The sequence below is a fragment of the Nasonia vitripennis genome, chromosome 4 (assembly GCF_009193385.2).
Source record: "Nasonia vitripennis strain AsymCx chromosome 4, Nvit_psr_1.1, whole genome shotgun sequence".
Taxonomy (NCBI): Eukaryota; Metazoa; Arthropoda; class Insecta; order Hymenoptera; family Pteromalidae; genus Nasonia; species Nasonia vitripennis.
In genome coordinates, this window is record NC_045760.1 from 18154890 (window position 1) to 18181304 (window position 26415).

At 40.7% G+C, this 26415-nt stretch overlaps 1 protein-coding gene across 11 annotated transcripts in view; it reads left to right on the top strand.

Annotated features, from left to right (window-relative positions):
• LOC100120332 (segmentation protein cap'n'collar) overlaps positions 1–26415 on the top strand; it is a 96338-nt gene that overhangs the window by 20588 nt on the left and 49335 nt on the right. The window contains exon 1 of one of the 11 annotated variants that reach the window (XM_031928875.1): positions 4516–4641. The exons of 7 other annotated variants lie outside the window; for them this stretch is intronic. In XM_031928875.1, the coding sequence (XP_031784735.1) occupies positions 4585–4641 (57 nt within the window). In that variant the 5' untranslated portion in view covers positions 4516–4584. Of the gene's footprint in view, positions 1–4515; positions 4642–8731; positions 8903–9804; positions 10610–21193; positions 21218–26415 lie in introns of those variants that run through there. 3 more of the 11 variants (XM_031928877.2, XM_031928873.2, XM_031928876.1) reach the window with 3 other exon arrangements.

Below are 26415 nucleotides of genomic sequence, written 5' to 3' on the forward strand. Positions count from 1 at the left end.
TAAGTGTGTACAAAAGAGAAAAACGCGGCGGCGATCGCGCGAGTGTCGAAGGTTGTCTACAGACGGCGCTGGATATCACTTTTTTGCGACTGCTATCGAGAAACCGCCTCTGTGTCGACTATTGTGTACTTGTCTTTGTTTGGAACGAGCGAAAATGGGAAATATTTTAGAAATTTAGATGCATCAAATTTCGGAGGGAAGGAAGTATAACGCAGTTGGGTTGTGTATAAAAAAAATTCTTTTTTTTTTTCAAATAATATCCTTTGATTTTTACCAGTTCCAAGTTATTTTTCAAAGCTTAGTTGCATTCCTTCAAAGATACGTTAAAAAATTTCGAATCGTCGCGTTTCTAAAAATCAAGTTTGAAATTGAAAAAATCCTGCGAATTAACCTATATAATCAAAAGCAAATCCAATCGCACGATCGAATAAAGCCACGAGCCCGGAAAACCCTCCAGAAATCTCCACTAGATCTACATTCAAGTTTCCGTCCCGATAGCCGTTCGATTCCCATCAAAATACAAAGCCAAATAGCCCAGCGCGGAGTGGAACAATCAGCTCGAGAAACGGAATTTTTAGTCCCGATTACCATAGAAAAGACCGTCGTGTTGTCGGGAGACAGTCTCCCGAAGGCGAGGTGTATACTGCTATATAATACATGTAATACGTGTCTAGAGCGTTGCAACGGTTGCAGCAGAGCTACTTAGTCTGATTTTATAATTAACGCGTGTGCAGGAGTCGCTGTATAAGTGCTATAGCGGCTCAAGGCGAGCTGCTATGCCCGATGCGCGCTTGCCTCTCTATATACATGCCCCGTATAAATTAGACGCACCGCCGAGCGCACGCTCTCGAGATCTTCCACCTATTTTCGCGATTTTAGCTGAGAGACCTCTGTAGTGCCGAGGATGGATGGAATATTTTTTATAAGGATAAGCCTTAGTCAGGATTGTTTAAATTTTAGCGAAATTATGTTCGGATGCCGTGGTTTTTAAGATATAAGTTTAAAAAGCAGGTCACTATTTTTTTTATTAAGAATTACTACTCGAAGTCCAATCAGAAAATTCGACAAGACCCTAATTACCCCGCCGTTTTCGTATGCTCTTGCTCAAAGTCACCGTCTCCTCTCGTCATCTCACGGCCTAACAAATCCGGCTAATTTCGCTTTTCGCAACCGGAGCGAGACAATAGCGCTCTTTCATTCTCCTCACCCCCTGCATACACGCATCCCGACGATGATTATTCTCGAGTCGTTTAGAGATGTGCGGCGCGTTTGTGAGTCACGTGAATTCACAGGCCGCCGAACTTGGCACATGTCGGCGTGCAACCTGCGACCTGTCGCTTTTTCTGTGATCTTTTAAACGACGTCGAGGGATTCGTTTCTATTGTTTTGATATCATATTGAAGTCAGTTTCCCAATGCGTCATATATTGAGCAAAAATAAATTTTAGATGTACTCGAGTTTCGTAATTGTGTTGTTATAAAAAATACCTGCATTATCATAATTTATCTTTTGGATCTTGTTTGTAACGTGAACAAGAATCTGGTATCTAATAAACTTTGTGCAATAATCGTAATCTTTATTAATTGTGTCGTTTACTATTTTTAGACTCATCCTTGCTTTCCGAATAGCACTTTGCATTCATTTCGACTTGTCAGTGCTCTCATTAATTGAGAAATAAAGCAAAACTTTGCGAGAGGAACATTTTAATTAGCGAAGGGGATGATGTTAACCGGCATTCGCGCGTCGACATCGACATTCGCTGCTTCGCTTCAAATGATTTTCAATTATATTTCGTAAACTATTTTGACGGATAGCGCCTAAATCATATACTTATTTTTATACGAAGCGTTTGTCTTCTTTTTTTAAAGTTAGCTGTTATTTCGAATCTTTCTGTCTTCGGAGGCGCTGCCCCAGGAAACTAAGAGTGACACTCTTCTGAGTAATCATTTCTATTGTTTTCAACCCTATTGTTCTGTGAAACTATTAATATCAACCTGTTGCACTGCACACTGTTTTTCTCGGATTACGAAAACAGGCGTAAATTTCTTGAATTAAAAGTAGTTAAATTAAAGTACGCTGCGTCTGAAAAAAATTGCCAAAACCATATTAACCATGTGATGACACAGTTCATAATGCTCGCGAATAATTGATAAGACACTAAGCATCTATAAACCACTAGAGTTAACGACTGATGATACATTAGAAACAATAGCTTTGTCTTCTTGCGACGTTTGTTTGGCACAGTTCCAACAGTCGATGTCAAGACGAAAAATCCTTTGTTAAAAGTATTCCACAATTGTCTAAATTCTTCATTCCGACAATGCGACACCGAAAGATGCCTAGTAAATTCTGCAAATACGAGACAATCGTTGCCGCAAAGAAACAAAATAAGCGTTTATACACGTACCTTGAGACAAATATAGACGTGATCGAATTATCACGTCGTGCCGAAAGAATTCTCGTATGTGAGAGCGCGTGCGCATTTATTCTGCAATTTATTTTAGCCAAATAATCTCGTCGTCTTTCAATTATAATGTAGTGTCCGTCTGTCTTGTAAATATTTTTCTCAAATTTAACTCAATTACTATATCCCAACCGCATATATCGTAGATTCATTTACAACGTAGCCTAGAACAAATCGCCGATGACTCGAGTACTCGAGCGTCACATGCGACAACAAAGTAAATCCTCGTGAATCGATTTCCATACCCATAAACATATACAATCGTCTTCATCGCGCAGCAGCTCGCAAATTGAAGCCGCGTAATTGAGGCTCGCTGTATACGAGTCGTCTAACAACTGGTGATGAGCAGTCGCGTTTTATCAGGAATAAAGTCACGAGAAATTCCGCTCGTGTATGCGCCACGCATTCGTGTGTCCGGCAAACTGCGCGAGTCAGCACTAGCCGTGTAGGCGAACTATTGCTTTCTTTTGCGCTGTTGGCGTTCTGCTAAGCTCAGCTGGCCTGTCTACATTCGCGTCGGTATATTGGCTGATGAAAGACTCGATCATAAGTTCCAGTTGAAGAGCTTTGATTTTGTTGTATTTTACCCGCGACTTGGCTGTTTTCTAGCACGCACTATTTTCCTCCGTTTTTATCAAAAACCAATGACGAGTATTGCAGTAACGTGACTAACTCCATTGTACAATGAGGATCAGCGCGGAAACGTTGCATCAGCGTGCATTTATCGTGACTAATTCTCTCTGTCTTCTTTTCTAGACCCGATAACCTCTTCTCACTGTATTCCTAAAAATTAAGTTGCTCACGTTTCAAAATATCAACTGAAGCTTCACCTTGACATTAACCTTTCGCATACTTCGCCGTAAAGTTCGCGCGAAACTAGCCCGTCCTCCGCAGCGCATTCTCTCGGACAGTAAACTATATCTCGTCGAAGGCGGGCGGGAGTTTATTTTAAGAAAGAAATGAGCGAGAGAGATTATACGACGTGTTTCGCATCGGAGCACCAGAAGTCGGAGCATCTATGTATATCTTCGTCCGGTTCAGAGTGTATAACTGCAATGCAGACGAAACTTTTCTTTTCTGACGAATGGCCGATTAGCACATTTCACCAGTAGCTCGCGTTTCGATTAATCTGAAACGTTCCTTACCTGGCCGACGATACTTAACTGGTTTCGGAAGAGCTTCGTGGTGATTTTTTCCGCTTTAATTGGAACAACGCCTTTTCTGGGCATATCGCGTATTGGTTTACAGTGGAAGGTTCGCGTTTGGGATTTTTAGTGCGAACTGATTTATGTATGTTTGTATAATTTTATAATTAAAATAACAAATTCTGCCTACAAGCAGGTCTTTTCGCAAACATGTTATACTTTGACGAGAAATTTTAATTGAATTAGAAAAAAAATAATTTGAAATAACTCTTTGAATCATAGTCTTTGCTCTGCATTATAAACAACTACGTCTAATCATTATGCCTTTATGCCAACCATCTTCAATTCGACACAAAAGATTAGAACTTTTCAACATTGTATGAACTACTCGTGTAAATAAATCCAGCAATAACATAATCTGACGCGTTATATGCGCCGAGGCGCATGAAACGCTCGAAAAGAAAATATGTGTTCAGAAAATACATCCACGATTCTACGCTAAGGAAACTGCAAAATCACAACGCAATACCGCGCACCGAGCAGCAGCATCCTCATCCCTTTGAATTGCATCATCGAGCCAAGTGAAATATCCCAGAAATCCCTCCCACGACAATCGACTCGCACTTCCAAGCGCACACACTAGCACGTGATCGGGATCCGCTTGACCCTCGGCGCGCGCTTCCATAAATTTTCATGCATTATCATTAATGGGTCCGATGCAAAGCAGCTGACCCCTCGTCGCCTCCGCGGCTTCCTCCTTCTGTCAGGGCTCTCTTCATTTGCACACGTCTACCTGCGTTCTTCCCTCGTGTGTCGTGTCTTTTCGTCAGTTGGACATGCCGCGCCGATCGCGACTCGACGTCGTCCTTCTCGGTTGAGGTTTATTTATATTTGTTATCGTTGTTCCGGTGTTGATTATTTATTTTTTAGTTATCGTTTAAGGGTTAATGGTTATAGTGTGAAGGGGTTGCCGAGATGGCGAGGAAGAAGAGAAAGTATCCGCGGATGATTTCAGTCTTCGTGCCCGACGATGTGCGTGCCGTTTTCGAGTTTTGTTGGGTAGTTGAATGTTGTGGTTGTGGTAGTGTTGTTTCTTTTGTGAAATTTTAAGGATCACATTTCTTTTTGTTATTTCGAGAAGTATGAAGCTCGAATGTCACTTGAAGTATTTTTATAGGACTTTATTTCGTTGATTACGTAACGGTTTTTTTTTTCAAAACAGTGCAAAGCCTGCATAGTGGTCTAGTTGAACCTATTTTCGAAATATTGTCCTACTATGCTCAGGATTAATATTGAAAAACTGCTTAACTCTGTATCATAATCTATCAAAACCGAGCAATTAAAAAGTTTTCTCCATAAAAATAAAACGATATTGAGTACACGTAATATATAAATATATCCAATTCTTTCGCCAATAAATGGAATAACATTTTACTTTTTGCTTTCAGGTACGTACCAGTTCTCCTTAAATGTAATTCTATTCTAACTTGTTTACCAGAAACCTTGGGTAAGTTATTCAATTTAGAGAGCCACACGGCGCCAATTATTCCAAAGCAAAAAAATACTTCCGCCGGAATGCTTTCTCGTGAAAAATGCGACACAATTAGAAATAGACAAACCGCCACCTTCAAAGCGAACTAAAATTACTCAAAATCTCCGATATATGATATACGCACTCTCGGATAATCCGATAAATCTCTGCTCTCGAAAACAATCAAAATTTGCTCGCTTCTGTACATTTTTCGAACTGACCGTACGAGGTGTCACTGGCCGTTAGGAGACTTATCGCGGCGGAAGGTCACAAAAAATAAACTTAAAAACATCTCGCTTGCGCGTTTTTCGTGGGGTGCAACACACATACGACCTTGTCTATGTCCTTCGACATTCTTTTCCGCGAGAAAGAAGGAAACTTTACCAGGAAAGTAAACACGAATAATGCGACTCAATTAATTTTTATGCTATGTACTTCTACTACGAGTTCACGATAAAAAAAAAGTGGATTACAATACGATCTCACAAAGATTTGTGTGTACTTTCAAAATTGAATAAAGCGCCAATAAGAGGGATTATTCGGAAGAGATCTGCATTATTGGCGGATGAGATAAGGCAGTGCTCACGCGCCAAAAGCACAGTCGGTAATCTAGGAAGGTCAAAGCTGGGCTTTTACCAGTCGCGGATAGATAACGCCACTTGTTGCTTTATTTACAAACATGCACAGCTTCGAAATATAGTCTATGCTTTTTGTATCATTGAAGTTATATTAATCATGGCTTATCTCGAATTTATCGCAAATGCAATAACAAAATAGTCGTATAGTCTAGATATAAATACATCTTTGTCGTGCTCTTCAGTTTTGTGGAAATCAATGTTTAAATCTCTATCAACTGTCTAATCGTCGTCGTCATTATCTTTCTTCCTGGAAATCATATCGTATGTTAATTTATCAGAAATAAATACGCAGCGGAGAAAAAATATAAAAAAACGTAGTAATTTTAATTGGCATTTACTTTTAAAATCTTTTAGAAACATCTACCCACTACTGTTACAAATGAATAGCGAGCAAATGTCAAATTTGTGTTATCAAATTGTACAGTTATATAGCAGACCAAAACATCATAAACGCACTTCTTATGTAAAATCTCATTTCTGATGTTCTTCGACCAATGTTACGACAAACGTTAACAATTTTTCAAACTGCATGATTTTCCTAAATGACAAAAGTCACTCCTCGCTCTATTAATAAATGAAAAAAAGATCGACCGTGGACGTCCGTCGTGTTATTGTCAATTAGCTCGGATCGTCACGCGATAAACACATACGTTAGACAAATTACCCTAGCGAAAAGAAGGAATCCTTCGACGTCTCGAAATCATTAAGAATTAATGTTTTAAAGCGTCTTAACGAGTGATACGTTATAACGATCTATTGAGTACCTGTGAGAGTGTTTTTTTTTTGCATTAGACAATGATGCATGGCTATATTTATTTTGAATAAATATGATGGCAAGACAAGGCATCCACTTTTTAATTATCTTCGTAGAAGGAATGAGGAAAAAAGCCTATAATATTCGGTATTAATACTTTTTTTTTAATTAATTTACATGCGCGCATGATGTAAAACCAATGGCTGAGTAAATCCATTCGAGTAAACGTGCATTAAATTCCGCTGCTGGTGTATCTAATTGTAACTATATTTTGTATAAATAGACTCTCTCATTGGAGCTTATAGGAGCGGGTCAAACGACGAGCGATCGACGTGTGGGCGCGCAGCGCAAATCCTCTCTTAAAAAAGTGATGATTGATCTGGTACAAGAATTAAGAATCGCGAATTTTATTACATAACCTACAAACGCTTTAAACTATTAGTGCTCAGCAGGCGGCAAAATTAAAAATCTTTCTGGAACGATAGCATTGATGACATGATAAGGAGTGCTCGAAGTGAGGCGCAAAGCGCACTTAGATTCCCTAGTCGTACAGTAAAAGCGAAACGCTGCAACGTCTTCCTCAATGTCATCCTTTTTTTCATTTCTCTTCGTGCGCTCTCTACGCTGGTATCACACGAGGCCGTAAGTGCTGGCTATATGACATTGAAAATCAGATGTTTCATTAAGTCTTATATCAGGTGGCTCCGCGTCTACTCACGATTTCCCGTGCAGGTTGCCTTACATGCCTTATTTTTCTTTTGGTCGAGCTATTGTCGATGAACTTATAATTAAATGATATATTTCTATGATTTATAAGGTATTTGATTATGGATTTCAATTTTTCTGCGTAATAATAATAGACGGCTCATTTAAGATAACATTTGAGAAGAATACCACTAGCAATATAAAGAGTTATTTTTGTGAGTGTGATACTTGTATACTTGTAATGTTGGAAAATCGTTGTCGATTGAATATTTAAGAAGTTGACATACTCTTTCTGTATAGCAATACGCTCGTACGCCAATTCTAATTTAATTATCAAATTCTACAATTTTTCTATTCTTAGAGTTATTGTTATTAGCCTAGAGCTTAAAGTTAGAATCAATTTTTGTTGGATATATCAGGAATATGCATTGAGAATGTGATAAAACATAGGTACTTTATTTGTGTTTTATTTGATGCGCTGCTGCGTTGGGGGACTATAATATATTATAGTCCGGCGGGGACGCAATGAACTCCAGGTAGTTGGGCCTATGTATACTGTATACTTTTATCTGTGTATGTATGAACTTGTGTGTGTGTGCGTGTTTAAAGTATGTACACATTTTGGACGTACTCTAACAATTTTATTAAAATAAGTTGAAAAATTATAATCATATAACGTCCATTAAAATAATTTTTCACTTCTTATCAAGTACAACGTTTCGACTTATGATAATTTTTTTTTATCGATGTCATATGTGTAAAACTGTAATGCAATTCGCCTTTCGTTTTGAGCCTGAAATGAATGTGAAAAGTTTCTACTCAGGATTTCCACCAGTTTAGTGCTTGAAAGCTCGCCATAACTTACCCCCAAATCATCAAAACAAAATAGAGCATGTTATCGTGTACTAAACAAGCAAAATATACTTGCCGAGTACATAATAGTATTAAGCATAGCCTAACAGAAAATCGATTCTCTTTACGAATCATTAGCGACCAATTACGCTTCGATCTCGGAAGGAGTAAGTATATGAGGTCACCTCGGTCGCGAACATCTAACAAACCCGCATCGATCGGCCCGACTGCAAGTTTCAAAAGTCGGATGCGCCGCGTGGCGCTAGCGTACATACCTGCTACTACGTGTTCGTTAAAGAAAATAGCATAAGGAGTGAGCTAAACCGGTGCCCGGACAGACACGCGACCGTGTTGTTTATGCGGCGATTCGAAAAGCTTCGCGACCTTTGCCTGGAGTACTGTCTTTTATTTTGAATTTTCAAACGGTTTATGGTGCTTGATATTGTAATGGAGGAGGAAGCTTCGAACATAGTGATTTCGCATGCTTGTGCTTTAGTTGTGTTGCTTTTGATGTGTAAAATTTTAAATCGATGTTGATTTTTCGCAACTTGACGAGATGCGAATTCAAATCACCTGAAAAGTGTCAAGTGTCTACATATGTGTTGTGTACAATACGAAAAGATATTATTTTGAACGAATTTTGCTTCATGAAATTTATTTTTACTTGAAATAATGTGCATAATGTATGAGAAAAATCACCAACTCTCTGCTGTTATCTCACAAGATGATCAAAAGTTCGAGCTTGCGCGCATCAGCTGTGCTTAACTCTGATAATCATGATTTTTTTTTCTGCCACATATTAAAGGCAGAGAGGTAAGTCCCTCCTATAGTACAGAATTCATCTACAAATTCAGACACCAGAAATTTTTATGCGCAAAGTTAATTTAAATGGCCTCTTTTCTGCGTAAAACCCATACATTTACATTCTTTATGTGTTTGTCAACATCAATGACGTCTGATTCTATGTGTAGCGATAAATTTTATCGATCTACTATGCTTATACTTGAAGAGCGTGCAACAACTACAACTCATTATAACTAGGTACTTATGTACTCCACAGTCGCAAAGGAGTAACAATTTTTTACGCGAAATAACGCAACACTCGTAAAGTCTTTATTTCAAATGGGTTTTCTTCGAAAGCGTCTACACGGACGAGCATAATTATTGTAGTATCGCATTGTAAACTCAGCTGTATTTACATCTGTGTTCAAGTTCGCTTGTTTCATACGATATCCGCATGTCTAATAACGTTCTCTTATCGTATATAAGATCACAATAATAAATAAGCAAAAAAATTGTTCAACATAATATTGTCATTTCAGAACTAATAATTTTTGTCACCCTCACTGAGTCGATTCTCTTTCTATTTATATAAAAAGCTTAACCACTGCACAGCTGATTCATAATCTCCTTATCGTGGATATAAGTAACAAGATAATAATCATTAATCGTAATTTATCCGACTAAACGTATATGTACAGAAGGAAACTGATGTGCATTAGTATATATTTTGAGGTACTTCACTTCTGAAATCGCTCCAAAAAAATTACATAACAAGGCATTCGAAAAATTGTTTGCACTAATACTGGATTGATCTCGCAAGTTTGAAAGATAATAACTGCGACAAAAATTTAATGGATCGCACGTGTCAGCACCAACCTGTTGTGCCTCTCGCACAGGTGAATAAATTATGACACAATTTAAGCTTTTACGCACGTCCCGCTATTTTAATCGACGGAAATATCGAAAGACGAAATTAGCTGAATTATCGGCCAAGCGTTTAACGCTACTGATTTGATACGGTTCAACTTCGGGATACATTTAGCTCAACGAGACTATAAAGCTTGCTTTTTTGCTTTCCGATACTTACATGTAGCGCCAAAAATATTTTTTCCGCGTCAATGTTGTTAGTTCCGTTAAACGCTTGTCACACAGCGATTCTCCAGGATCGAAGTCAACCTCGGGCAAGTGATAATAGAACTCAAAATACAAAACCACGGTATAGCACGTGTATCACTCGAAAACCACGTGAAAGCTCGGTATATGTGCTTACAGCAGATGACTTACGTCAGCCCATCACCAAAATATTCCATCTCTCGGATACAATCGACGCGCGTGTGTAAGTATATAATGTACATACATACAAGTATCGGCATCGGCAACAATAATTAATTAATCCCCGCGATGCTCCCTTATCGGCGTCTCTCGCCCAATACCCTCGCGCAGGCTTATCTCTCTGGCGCGACGACTACTGGCTCCTCTCCTCTCTCGCGACTCTCGAAAAAGGTGAGAGGGAGAACGGACGCTTCGACGCCGATTCGAAAAACGCGCGCTCAGTTTCGTGTCCGTGCGCGACATTGGCAGACGCAAAATCCGCGCGCGCGTTCCATAGTGCAGTGTGACGATCGATATACGCGCCTACTACATACTCCCTACTTATCGCGCGAACAGGGAGAGGGAAAAGGAGAAGAAGAGGCAACTATGAAGCAGAGGGTGGGGACAGCGCTCTGCGTGATCGAGGTATGGTGCAGTAGGCGCGCGCTCGTTTTCCCCTTTGCACGCGCGAAAGCTGTTATGTTGCTGTCGCGATTCTCTCGGCGATCGCTTCGCGTCTCCTTTCCGCGAAAGGCTGCTCGGAGAGTGACGGAGTTCGCGCGAAGCGATGGCTTCGAAAGTTGCCCGCGCTGTCGGAATTTTTTTACATTTTTCCGCGTCTGTCTGTCTTACGATTGTTTGGAACAAATAAGAAGCGGATTGGGCAAATTCAAGTCGAACTTAGAAGCGACCGCGGGTACAGTCGAATAAGTGAGGAGGAAAAAACGACGAAACTCAGAGCGCGCGCTTGTTTGCTCGGTTATTTATAAAAATGCAGTCAACCTTTTTCAAACACGCATAAGCTCTTGCCGCTCGCTCCATTTTAAACATACCCGTGACGAGGGATAATGACGAATTGAGACGCGCTTCGAAAATTTCATATGTCCGCCGAAATTTGCATCATACTTTGAGCGCGCATATTTTTGTAAAGATGTCGCCGGTATCGACCGGTCGAACACGTTTTCGCGAACGAATGCTAATAATCCTCTTCACCGGATTGTGTCTTACGTCACGGCTACATCCATCAAGAGAAATTTCGACTCTCGAGAGCTTCTGACATTGAAAAGTTTTTTTACCGAGCTCAATAGCGCCGATGCCGATGTAGACGCGCGTCTCGTAGAAAAATACTCATACCTGATCGATCTAACGAAGTTTCTGGAATTCTATCGCCTGTAATCCTATGTGTGCACTTGCGAGCTCGTATAATTGTGATGGATTTTGTCTACATCCGCGCAGAAGAGACTGCAATCAAAGATTATTTTCACCTATAGCACAGATTACTCAATAATCCTCCCGTGCGCGCGAGTGTGAATCCGCTGCTGTTGTGTCCCATTGCGTCCCCAACCCGATAAAGTCATCAAACAACGACTATCATTCGCCGACTAGCTGCACTTTTTTTTAATGCTTCGCGAGATATAATGCGTGATTCGAGAAGGAAGTTATTGCAATTAAAAAAGCACACGCACGCGCGCGCAACAAGGAAAGCACAGAAGACGAGCGCGATGCGTATTTTTAGTGAACTTTTTATTAGCTAACTTGTTCATCGCCGATAATGGCGCCCAGATAAGAATCCAGAATCTTATGGCCGTTTACTCGTTGCAGCGTCGTCGAACGCGATCATTTTCTCGATTAAGACTCGCTCGATTCCTCTGAAAAATTGGAAAACCATATCGACGACGTTCGAGTCACGCCACGGCGACGACGACTGGCGAATGTCTAAATAAAAAAAGTTTATACGATAAAACGGGAGTATGTTTACGTACTTGTGCATGCGTGAGCGTAAGTATCGTTGATAAGGCGAAAAAATAACGCTGGCGATTCTAGGCTCGAGTCTTGACTTTTGTTAGATAATTGATCGATAAGCTGCGAAGCTTCTGCTATTAAGTTGCACATTTTTGCCATGAGCTTGACTATTTCGATTTTTTAATATGTGTGCAGGTTACTCGTATACTACATAGACGAGAGATATTAGAATTTCTGATTGAATAATGATTTGTGAAAATATTAAGTATGGCATTCAATATTTCCTAGAAATATAATGTCAAAGAGCGCCGCGCTTTGAAATTTAATTAAGATAACGTTAATCGCGTCGGTGATAACAATCGTGACAGTAAAACAACGATCGGATCGTCAACTATCATCTCATTACTTTCCAAGCATACTTTCTATTTAAAAGTAGAGTCTCTCTCCGACTCTGTATACCAGGAAAGTCGGTTAACGGAGGAAGCGACGACCTTTTTAATATTAATACACGAATTTTACATGCCTGCTAACTAGTCGACTCTTTCGACATCGATATGAGGATGAATTTACCTACGGGTTCGTAAGTTTCTCGATAGGTGGCGACACCGGCACTTCGCGTAGAGCTTCGCGGGAAAATTGATTGCCTCGTTGGAAGGAAGACGTTGCGGCTATGTAAGATTGATCGTCTAAATTTTCCGTTTTTGAAATTACGGAGGCGTAAAAAGAATTGTTTTTGCTATAACGTTGAAAAAAGGCAAAAATTTGAAATTTCATTCAGTCAGGACATTTGTAATTCAAATTGAAGAGCCTATTTCGACGACGCTCGAAAAAAAAACTCTTCGCGTGTGACAGTGCAAAACCTCTGTTTATCAAAATACAATTATAATTTCGAGTGATGGACTACTCAAGGAAAATCCTCGGTACCTTCTATTGCATACAGTCGATAAAACAGCGTATAACACACTTGGCCTCACACAACAATCAATAAAACGGCGCACTCGCCCCCCCCCCCCTCACCCCTGAAACCCGCATCATGCATACGCATCAACCCCGTGCGCGCATTTATCAATCACAGATCTCCAGTGAGGCGATCGGAAATTAGTCATACGGTCGATCGATCGGCCGATAACGCAGCAGACGATACCGGCGCCAAAATCGTCGCGCACAACTTTGACTAATCGTACACGCGCGTCGAGATTATCGGACGACGAGGTGGCCCCTCACGAGAACCTGTCAATTTGATGTTCACCTCGCGCTGCAGTACACTTTGCTATATACGGAAAAACCCTATCTCGGGCGATGATCTTTCGCCTGTTTTCACTGCGGATAGCTGGAATATGCTTGGCTTCTTGTCAACTCAGTTTTCGGCCTTGCTAATTTTTCTAATAGTGATTGCAGCAACAAGTATCCTTTGCGCTCCAGCCTTTGCAAGCGATTTAGAATGTAGGACGCTGTATATTAAACGCTGTGCGGAGCCATCATTAGCGCCGCTGCACAATAGCATTTATCACGACAATATCTACCGCAAAGCCGCACAAACAGAAAGCGACATAAATCACCGAATACTACTCGAGAAGCGTGATCCTGAAAAATCATCGATCCATCTCCGATCGCCAATCCACTCATATACCTCATCGTCCTCCCTGAAGCTAAACGAGCCTCGCATTATACAGCTCCTCGTCGGAAAACAAACAACATTTTGGCAGAAGGTGAAAAATGAGCCACCTTACCGCCACCCTTCGCGAAAGAAAGGAAAATAGTTTTCTCCCGGAGAAATGTTATGCGTCGTGCGGCGCGCAAGGAAGAAGTGACTAATGATCGCGGCGCCACCGCCTACACCGCTGTCAAAGAGAAAGAGAAAGCTATGTAGAAGGTATTTGGTGCATGGATATACAAGCGCGGATGGCTTCTTGGGAGGCGCGGGTATTGCTGAACGATTTGTTTGGATTATTATATTTTGTTGTTTGGGAAACTTTTACCGGTGTGTTTTTTAAATTATTGCTGTATATATCATAAGTGTATAGTTTCGTACACGCTTTTTCCCCTGATAATATCCGATACACTTGCAACAATAAATCAATCTTACAGTGAAGCTTTTTCCTGGTCAGAAATATGCGAACAATGGGGGGGGGGGGAAAGAATTGATTTATTATCGCTATCATCGAAACTTTATCATTTATCAAACTTGCCTCCGTATAGAGTTGCTTCGATTTTTAGTCCCGTGCGCGCACGCACCTTCGTATATTATATCGCATACCCGCGTTTAGTCTATTCTAATGTGTACCCCGCGAAACTTGTTTGCGTTTTTGCATCTGTGCAGTGTCGCTAAAAATGCCTACATATTATATAGTAGAACTTTTCCCTCCTTGTATACGAAATTGCTTATCATTTTTCTCGCATTGACGCGCACGTACCGTCTATAACAGACTATAAGCGAGTAATTTACACTTGACTGTAGAAACATAACTGAATATGTATATCGCGAGTGTGTCGAGCAATGTACTTTTTTCATGATTGGTTATGGTTTTTTTTTTTTTTTACCAAACATTTACGTATAGTTTCAAAGGGGTTAACAACAGCGAACTCCGCTCGCTTCCGCGGACAAAAACGCCCGCGTCATCCATTGAATATTAAAAAAACATCACTCCTGGAGTCTTCAACGCTTGGAAAATTGATTTTCGAGACCGCTCAGGTTGCGCGAGCGACGCGCTAGATTTTTCCCAAAGATCCATGTTTTGTGGTATCAAAGAAAACGCGCCGACGACGACGATCATTAGTCAACTTTTTTTGAGAGAGAGAGAGAGAGAAAGAGAGAGAGAGAGAGAGAGAGAGAGAGAGAGAGAGGACAAGACAGCAGCACAGCTTCACAAAGTATCATCGCGACCCGCGCTGCGTAAATGACATATAAGATCTGGTACAGGTGAAGGTGTATTCTTTATTTCTATATACATATAGGTAATACGACGCGCATCGTCGTGACATCCGAAGAATGGAATTTTTTAGTTTTGGAACGAGGTTTAGGGAAATATTAATCCTTAATTCGTCATGCTTATGAAAAGTATAAAATATCAATTATGAAAAATTCGAAGATTGATTTCAAAATTTCAAAAGCATTTTCAATTTATTGATTTATATAGCTAGATCCAAAATGCTTGATTAATGTGAAATCCAAGTAATGAACAAAATTTAATCAAGACAAAATTATATGCAACATTATTTAAAAAAAAACACACTGTACTTATTGATAAATAATAAGAGAATTCCTAATAGAACAGTACTGTGCATTAAAAATATTGAAAATTCTCATTGCAATAATTGCTCGATTACTTATTCTTTATTTATTATCGAAACAATACATATTACATAGTATTTGCGCAGAATTCCAATTACATAGAATTTGGATTCAAAATGAATTTTGATTGTAAAACTAAAGCTCTATTATGAATAAGAATAATTTTAAGCCGCATTTATAGATAATTGGTCGGCAATATAACATTTATAAACACTTCAGCTAACTCAATGCACGTAAATTGATAACCGATATGACTTAATTTAGAAATATCATGATACAATATAAGTTCGAATATATAGTATTGATTATTATTTTTAAGTCTATTATAATTATGCTGTCGAAGAATCAATTCTAAATATAAAACTATTACAGAGACCCGATATCCAACGATCAACTCTAGATTTTTTAAAAAATGTGCATCTCCGACTCTGTTGGGTGTACGCTTTTGAATAACTTTGAATGGATTCCTCAAAATATAATATTGAGTAATTTCCATCTGAAACACTCAATCAATTGTAAATTCTTGGCTGTTCTTTGTCATTTTTGTAATTCGTAAACCCGAATCTGCAATCAACACTCTCAATAGTGAATAATGATACTTATAATAGTAATGGTATTGATTATAAATAAATATTGTTATATTATGTAAAAGCTCTTTTGCGATTTTGAAATTTAGAGTGCGCAGTATCAGTCATGTATTCTAAAAGTAGAACAATTACAGAAATACTGTAACCGACAATCGAAACAGTCATAAGTATTTTTATAAGAACTTGATTTTCATTATTGTCCAAAGTTTTTTCTTGTGGATTATTAGTAACGTTTGAAGATCGTTTAAAATATTGATTTATACCAGCCTCGAACAATCGATTGTACTCTGCTTGTAACTTTTCGGCATATGGAGATGTTGGTGATAATTTGTAAACCCGATTCTGGCAATAAAACGCGGGCTTTGCCACAATCATACCTTCAGTTTTTTTATTCTGAAAGTCAGATTCGGAAGATATGCACATAACACGTAGTCCTCTTCGTATTTTTTCTAAGCACTCTTTATCAATTTCATATATCTTTACTGCCTTTTCGAGCATATCATTTGCATATGAATCAAGATGGTACTGTCTTGATGCATCATCTGCTAATTTGTACGAACGGTTAATATAAATATCGAAGTCAAACTCGTGTAACTGTTTAAAAGTTTCAAAAGCCATTTCTTTCTTCGAGTACGTAATTTCAAGAATATCTGAATAAAAATCGGCGGTATGGATCATCGATATTGTTGCAAAACATATGAAAAATATATTTTGAACTATATTCCGTGGTTGGACTTCAGCCGACATTCCTATTATCAATTCAAAGATGTTGAAGCTACTCCAGAACGGGTCTATGCTGTGCAAGCATATTTTGAGAAATAAAAAAATAGCTACAATTATTAACGCTACCGTGCCAGCAAAAATGAAAATCTGATAACCATACTGTATACTTGTGTGTTCATACGCAGGTACAATTGCTATCACCTTTTCGCATTCATAGAAACAGTTTAACCACTTATTAAATTTCGTAGTTTTTAATTCTACTATTAGTTTTTGCGTTAACTCAAGGTCAATTTTATTTGGCTTTGAGTCAAACATAAAAGTAACTGATTGATAAAACATTTCAAGAGGAATAAAGTCAAAAGGTCTGTTGTACATTTTAGAATTATAAATGCGTAAGGAAAAATTTAGTTTTTGAAGTACTATAGATATTAATGGCACAACAGATTCTGTATACTTGTTATAGCTCGTGAGCAATCCTTTCTTGTCTAGTGTTGTACTTTCGTCCATAATTACTACAAACTCGTAACCGTTAACATTAATCAATTTGTTTGGAAATATAGTTGTATCGTGACAGATTAGCATCTGGTTAAAAGATTTTTGAAACGGATTAAACCAATGTAAGACATACGACATTTTGCATAAGTTGAAAGTAATGATAGAAAAATCAAGCCAATCAGATTCGCTCCAAGCTTTTTTAACAAGATAATGCAAAGTTTGAAAAACTCTCTTAGAAATATTATTGCTGTAGGAAAATATGAATAAAACTTTCCCTGTATTACCGTATATCCACCGTGTTTCATCGCGTATTCGGGTTAGTGGTTCCATTAGAAGTTTATGTGGATCTTTTATTACATCTTGAGCTTGAGCCAAAACAATGTAGGTCACTACACCCCTATCGTATCGCCAATGGCGCTGCTTCACCAACGAAGTATTATTATTAATTGTGACTGACTTTTTTTGTACGATCTGTTGAACTATAAGACTGTACTCGGGCACAAGTCTTTGATGATCCGGTATTAATATTATCGTCTGGTAGTCGTCACCTGTAACATTAGCGATTTTCAGCGCTAAAAAGTCGAGCTTTGCGCCCTTTTGCCAAGGCGATAATAAGCTTTGTTTGGATGCTAATGTTTTTTGAAGCATCAGACAAACAAATAGCAAGTATCGCATTTTTATATTCTTGCGAAACACAGTTACTTCTCGGATTGCAGTTACATTGAAACAAGTGGTCAATTTTTCTGAAGTTCGGTAACTACTGCACTGACGATCGCCCACGGAAAATGTTTCACTTACATCATTTGAATGAAATATTCAGAAAAAAATATATACATATTTTCCAAAGCAGCAATAGTCTCTTTGTATGAAAATATACATTCACTTTGCTAAATTACGCAGATCTTATATATGTGCAATAATATTTAATGCTTTGATTTTGAAAGTAATGCTTACAATATTATTCTTCTTAATACATTGGCTCTTCACGTGTCCAATATAGTCCTGAGATATGTTAGATAAAATACTACTTAATACACTCACAATTTAGATGAGCCTGATAAACGAACACTATAATGTCGAGGCAATATACACAGGCATGTGCGGGGGTCAATCTATAAGCAATAGGGGTGTCCTTCCTTTCAACTAATTGGATGTAAATCGTTAATATTTATTACACACTACATAAACCTATAATTAATACATCGCAAACCAAAGGTTAACAATTCCAGCGCACGCGATTTTTCCACCAATCGAATCGTCCCTAAGGAATTGCTATACCGATTTCACACGCGCGTCTCCATATCAGCTGCGTCGATCGCTTAAAGGAGCAAAATCAAAGCCGCAAATAAATAAACGCCCAGCCAGAGTAAAAGACAATCCTTCCCAGGGGACTAGCTTGTAGTCACGTCGCATCGATCAAACGCTTCTGCACTGGACGTCAAAATATTTCGGGGGATCGAGCGATTCGTCGCGTCTTCGATTGTCGCCTCGAGACTCTCGGTGGATTTGAGAATCTGTAAGCTGCTTAGGCTGAGAAGAAGGAATTTTACGAAGGCTTTTTAGAACCCTTTGGGCTCTATCAGAGAGTGATCTGCTACCTCTGGATTCTTGCGGGCTCCTTCAGTAGCTCACAAGATTGAGGATAATATATACGAGATTCATCCGTATTATTGTATATGGAACATTATTTTCAAACCAGACTGTGAGTTAACGAACAAAAATGTCCCCGAATCGTTCCTACCCCTACAGCTATAGTAGAAGCACATAATGGTCGCGTAGTCGAGGAGATAAGTCCGGCAATAGAAGCGACAATGGCTACGCCCCTTTTTCCGGCGCCGAGGATCAATCGTAGGATTCGCGCGCGCGAGCGCTTGATAAATGATCCGGTTTTCGGCGCGCGAGCTGCTCCAATCTCCGCGTGATACGACACGCGTATAACGGATATAAAAGGTTGGCTTCGATTGGCTCTCGGCTCTTTTTTGATTAAAAATCTCACACGGGCAAGCTTTTGCTTGTTTACGCTCATGCGGTGTACAGTGTTTTCCTATACACACCGAGAAAGCCTTGGATGTGCAATTACCATTAGAATTTGCAATTTTTTTAATACACACCGGTGCATTTTTACACATTAATCCCTGTCAAACCCGCGTACAACACTATGCGCATCGCTGTATACTGTACTTTTTACCTCTTATCTGAATGCTGATTAAAATGTTCTGCGCGGCTTTTCCCAGGGCCGACAATGGCGGATCCGACAATATAGCCTGGAGACTTGATTGCATTAGCTAATTGAGCCCTGTGCGAGTTGCAGGATAATAAAAGATTCTCCGTAATTCCTCTCGCGGTGGATGGGAAATCCGCCATGAGAAAACCTTTACACAATAGTGCAACGCGTTCGTAATTCTTCGTATCTTTTGAAAACCATCAGGAATCGAAGAGAATCTTCTGTTGATAACATTTTTTATCGCCCGTAGAAATAATTAAAACATTTTTCGTCGGGCCAACAAGGAAGAAGAAGAAAGTATAAGCGCACGAGCGGCGCGTCGAAAAGCTTTTAACGAGCATTCCCTCATCTATATCCCCCCTACATGGCATCAGCTAGCCTCTCTTTCCATAATGGTAAACCCTAATCCAGAACCAAACGCTCGCCGAGCGAGCGAGAGAGAGAGAGAGAGAGAGAGAGAGAGAGAGAGAGAGAGAGAGAGAGAGAGAGAGAGAGAGAGACAAACATTCGTAGAAGCGCGCTGCTCTCGCGTACAGTACCTATATAGGTATACACGTGGCCCCCTACAGGATCCCTCTCTTTTCTTTCTATCGCTTCCCGATACACATTGTGGCCCGCGCGCGATCATTAATCAAGCTCTCCTGCCCCCCTCCCTCCTTGCCCTGTTCGAGAGCGCTCGGTCCCCACCATGCAGCACTGCCAGGACTCGACGACGCCATCGCTGCTTCGCGGCGCACTCGAAGCATTTTCCCCATAGTGCGCGGACACGACACGACGCACTAATTAAAACCAGGAAATTAATGCTCGCGCGCCGCAAGATGCGTGACGGGCTTTCGCCGAGCTATATGCGCCGCGCGGAAAACAAAGAGGCGCTTTTTTCTATCCGCGCCGCTGCAAATTGATGATGACGATGACGATAGTGCTGCTGATTTTTCAGGAGATGCGCGCCGTTGAGAGCTGTTAAGAGCTCGGCTACCGCTCGTTTTTTATGCGCGCGACGCGCGTTTGCTGCAACTCGAAGGTATCGGTTAGAGAGTCGAGTGGGAGTGCATTTGGATTATTTATTAGTTAACGTAAATATAACGCTTTTCGAGCGATGATCGCTCCCTGATGTCGCATAATTTGCTTTCACACAGCAATTTTGCTGCCAGTGAACTAGAGAAGAATAAAAATCTTAGCGATTAATAAGTGAAGCATTCTTAGAAGTTAAGGCGAATCGTAAAATTCAGCGAGAAAATGCACGGAACCCCGTTAGCACCCCCCTTCACTTTCGTGGATGCAAGGCCCGCGCACAGCCCCTTGTTACACGCCGGCAATAAACCCGGCAAGCAAGAATCAGCGAGAGAATTTTCTCCTTATCGGCGCGCATTGAGGCCAGCTCACCTGCCGCTAATTGCCCCAACTGTCCGTCTCGTCCGGCCGCGAAAACATCAACATTGCCCCCTAGGGGTCCTCACCGCCGGTGAGTTACAACCTGCCCGATGTCCATCCACCTCCTTGGCAGAAGTCAGCCGTCGGCGACACCCACCAAGACGCGCTCGTAAAGTAATGACCCCTAGGGGGCCTTCCTCCTTAATCCGCAGATGTGAATCTCTGCGGGTATTGCCGCTTGCCCACCCCTCATAAATTAATGGTGCACACTGCGAAAAGAGATACCGTCTCCGCTCTGCGGTGCGACTGTTATTGCGGCGAACCGCGAGAACTGTGCGATGCGTACATACCGCTAATGGCCGCCCCCTAGTGGGTTACGCCCAAGGGTCCCTGTCTTCCCGGAGCCGAGTCCTCGGCGTGTGCAGCAGCGTATACTGCCCAGCGCCGTGGACAACTGGAAAATATACCAGGATCTTACGGGACCCTTATCTTGATGCGCAGCTCTCAGGATGATTTGTGTGCGGTTGCTTGCAGCGCTGCCACTTTCAACTCTTTGCTTTCTTCTAGTACAGACGCGGAAGATGCGATGAATGCACAAGGTAAGGCTATGTACGTCAGCTAGTTTCATTTTTATATAAAATTGTGTGTGTGTGTGTGTGTGTGTGCGTGTATATATATATATATATATATATATATATATATATATATATATATATATATATATATATATATATATTGTTACGAACGTAGAGGAGACAGAGTAGAAAGGCGAAAAAAGTAGACGACGGGACTCGAACTCGCGGACCCGAGAGCCAGAGGCCTGTGCTCTAACCACTGAGCTAACGTCTACGATGCATCCGACGCTCATGCATCGCAGTACGACTCAGCTGCTCGACTCTTATCGCTGACTCGTCTCGCTCCTCGCGTTGCAGACGTGTGCGTCTGTGACAATATTTTCACATAAAGATAACTTAATGGAGTTTAATGAAACGCAACACAACGACTTTCTCTCTCGGCCGGGGCACAATGGCGCATCATTAGAGAGGATTCGCGAGGATTAGTCGAAAAGTCAGGTACCGCCCTTCGATTCTTGCCTGACTTGCGCGTTGAATCGGCTGCAAAAGAGCGTCACAGCCTAACAATATTACTCTCGTCAATTTGTAAGGGTCCCTGTCCGTCGGCGATTTTCCTCGCACTCACCTTCGTGCCTTTTCCCTTTCAATAATTTTTCCCTTTGTGACTGAGGTTACGACAGACAAGTCCCTCGATGATTCCCTTCGTTTGTACCTTGTGGGTGGAGCACTTTCGGTTAATGAATTTTTGTTTTACGAGGAGAAACGCTTGAATTGTTGGCGCGCGGCTCATTTGAAAATTTCGTTTATAGCGGGAAAATATATATTATATATTGTATACCGGTAGATATAGGAGATCTTACAACTTATACAACTCAGCGGAAATTCGTCGTTCGGCTGCGGTATGTTAAACGCTTTTTTTCAAGAAAAGTTAATTTATAGCTAAATTCTATACGTATAATCTGATTTACTAAAACTTGAGAAAAATGTATCTTATCGTCAGTGGCAAATTATAGCTTGTTAATTTAATAACTTATTAATCCTGGTAACAAATTAACGAGTGAAAACCATTAAAAAGTTAAGTTGAGTTGGCCATTATTATCAAATTTGAATGTAAAAAAATAAAGCAAAATGTTGCTAATATTTTAGTGATGCGTGTCTATTATACCAACACAGTATTATTTTTAAGTTAAAAATTGTTTTTACCTTTTTTTTCTTACATTAAAACGTTTGCATGTTTTATTACAAATATTTGGATTTTTCACGATTGCAAGATATTTTTATATAATTTCAGGATTGTAACAGTCATTTGACAAATTTCAAGCAAATGTTCTGTTTTATCTTGAGTTAATGTGTATATCTATGTATTTATAATGTTTAAACTCTTATTTATTTAAATTGTTAACCACAATTTAGCTAAGTGGCCCAAAACTTAGCTTATTAACCGTTAACGTTTCTACCAGGGAACTTACGCGAGACTATATGTATCGGCTACATTCATCGCGTTCTTATTATGTATCGAGTTATCCTGATAGGAAACTGTTGTTTCAAATAGCTGAAAAAATGGAAGAACTATATGGCTACTTAAAATTTCGTTTTAAAACATTGAAGCATCAGCTGCAGCTCGTCAGTACCGAATCCCGGCGTCAAACGCTTATCTCGAGACAATAGACCTCCAGCGTCAGCATAACAGCGGCATGACGACGATGACGCGACTCCGTCATCCATACGGTCAACCACTGCTGCAGCCGGCCCGCGCCACAACTGTTTACATTTGCGCGATATCATTCACCTGCCGCCGTGGGCTTCGTTAGCGCGCTCGTTGCCAACAGTCAATGGATTTAATACGGCTCTTTTTTTGCCGGCGCAACCGCACATATAAACGATATTTCGTCATCATTGTTCTATATCAGTCTCGAACCGCGCGATTTTCCGTCTTTGCACTGCTGCGGCTTTTCCGCGGTAAGACAGCGCAAGTATACCGCGGAAAAGTCAAGAGCGAGAATTATAAGAAGCGCGGTTCCGGTAGAGCGAGGCCTTGTTTGGCTTTCGATCGTTAATAATCATTTTGTCAGCTTTCCTTTTCTTCTGGCGGGTGCTTTTTCTTTGAATTTTTTTTACACGGATGGGAGAATTTAATTAGGTAAACTTTGTAAGAGCCGATGTGCCGCGTGAAGCTGCAACTTTATAATATAACACGATGGACAAATATTTAATCGTGCAGGATTAACCTTGCTTTGATCCACGTATATGGTTAATGATACGAAGCAAAATTAGTGCAGCGAAGGCTTTGGGCACATATTTCTCACTTGTTATATATATCAGCAGTGCATATCTGCGAAAGATTAACAGAGTTCTGACTAACGAGCAAAGATCAAATAGATAAAAGAGCAATCTAAATAAAGCTCACCTATTATCTGCAGCGACGCTGTAAAAGTGCGCCGGCCTTGCAGTCGATGATTGTTTGATATGTGTTTAGTCGGTAATCACTTCTATCAACAATGAGTTTTTTTCGAAACGCGACTCCGTGAAGCATCGTATTTTTTCTCCTATTTTTTATAACGTGTAATCTTTGAGTACATTTGAAAGTTTAGATGCGTGAGTAAAACCATTGTTCAGTATTTGAATTTATTGGCCGGAACTTATGCGACATAATGGAAATTCGTATTGTTCACATCGTAGAATTTTATCGCGTCGTGGTGTGGCTTTGTAATTCACTGCTTGTGCAATAATGAGCGAAAAAACGTTAATTTTGTATAAGGTTTATAATTTGTTGCCATGTGACATAAATTGAGTAAAAGAATACAACTATTCTAGCGCTGATAATTCCAGGCACAAAAATCGAGCTCTCAGCCGAGGCATCAATATAGTATAATATAATGCCTGGCGATCGATTTTTTGAGGCTCTCCCTCGAAGTATTCGAAAGAGAGGCATATACTATAGCAGTGCGTGGGCGCGGCAGGCGTCCCGCGGCGCGAGCGAGCCGCCAACATGGCCGACACGAGCGGTCTCGCTTTCTCGCCCCCACACCTGCGCCTGCTCTCTCGCTCTGTTATAATACGCACACGCATGTGTAGGCGAATCTCCCTCCCATCGGCTCTGGTCTACTCTTGCCCTCTCTCTTTCTCCTCCGCCTAGCTATTTTATGCGCGGGAGAGAATTTTTCCATTGGCTTGCTGAGAGCTATCTCTTTCGTAAAATTTTTGCGATGTGCAATAATGTTATTTACCTTAAGTAGAAATTTTTATCGAATTATCGCAAATGAATCCGTCTTAATTAAAAACATTCAGAATGAAAAAAAATTCAGTCACAATAAATTCACCCTACTTTCTCCAGGAACGACACTAATCTCGTACCACCCATCTCGAAATATTATAAGCTTCGCCGCGGCGGCTGACACGAGTTGACGAAACGCCGAGTCCGATGTAACGAGCCGATAGACAAAATAAATACAAGCTCGTCACATACACCCACACCCACACACACACACACACACACACACATACACAGAGAGGGAGAGAGAGAGAGCGGCCTCGCGAACTTAAACGAATTACGTTCCCCTGTCTATTTTCGATCGCGAGCCATATAATACACAACTCCGATCACCAGGTATATACATCAGAAAAAAGGCAATCACGAGCCGAGCGACGAAACCCGTTTACACGTATATACACACACCGACGGTATACCTGTACAAAAAAGCGTCCGATGTCTGCGTGAGCGCGCGCAAGTTCAATCGCTTCGGATTAATCGAAACCGCCCGCCGCTCGTGCGATCGCGCTGCGCATGTATATTGTAACGTGTATACACTCTGCGGCTATAGTATATATACGTATATAGGTGTATACACTCTGCGCCGGCGATACACGAGGTCTCGAGGATCAGCTTGACTTTTGTGCGCGAACGAGACTCGAATATATACGATATGATCGATGCGGCGCGAAGGAGAAAAAATAACATGGGCGCGCGGGATGAGAAAATAAATAAGAGAAGAGACGTGCGGCGATCGAGAATTTAGTCGATGTTTGTGCTCACGTCGACGAGCCGCATGTATTATGTTATAAATATTCTGGATCCCGCCGGGTATCGCGTGGTTGCAGGCAAAAATTTATAATCCAGCTTCATACAAGTAAAATACGAAGACGGATCCTGCATTAAAAAGTTCGAGTCTCCTTAAATTAATCCACATCAGTATAATTGTATAAAACAGTATCATAGCTGATCGTACAAAGTTAACGATCATCCTCTTAAAAACTCTTACCATACCCCTTCCCCTGACGCATAAAAAAATGAGCCCGCAATCATCTTCCCCCGCATCGCGAGTGCAGCGCACTCATAAGCGTGAAATCGCGACATTCCACTAAGCAACCATGGAAAATCCCTCGATTAGCCTTAACTCGCGCGAATATCGCACAAACTATACACATCCAGCGCATTTAACAAAAAACAAAAAAAAACACAATATATATATATACGCGCGCGACCCGCATGCCATGCGCCAGCTGCCGATTACTTTGTGCCGCGTCACGAGATATCGCTCGGCGGCGGCATAATGCAGGCGCGCTCGCGAGTGGCTTCGATTTATGTCCGGTAATGACTTTCTAATAAATCCAGCGCCGCGCGACGTGTACGTAATGGACTATGGAACGAGAGAGCGAGAGGGGGTATGCAATGGCCAATAATCGATTTTTCGACGCGAAGAATGCCGTTGGGGATTTTTTTCCGCTTGGAAATCGGTTGATTGAGATCGACTCTGGCTCGCGTGTATGTACAAGGAGAGCAAAGCGAGTTTGATGGGGGTATTATTTATTGAAGCTGCGCGTTTTTTAATTCCCCGCATATAATATCAAGATGCTTAATTAGCCGACGTGCGAAAAATGCGAAAACGCCGGTTGTTTGCCGATTTCGCGACTCGAGAAACTTTGCGCGGTCGTAGATTTTCTAGCTTTTTATACCAGAAGCCGATGTAAATGTAGAAAGTTTTTAGTCAGTTTTTCACTTTACATGAAGCTATATAGGTGTATTCAATTCGATCCCGTTCGTACGAATGCGACACTACCGATTTTCGCAGCCAAGAAAGGCAAATCAGTCGATCGAATCACTTAGCGGCCGTTTTTCCCGCATCTTTCGGCGTTTCGCAAGATTTTTGCAAACACCCGAGCGCGAGAAAGTATACCCGGCGCCGGCGACTTTTTCCGCCGCATCCTCGCGCGCGTTTTCCTGC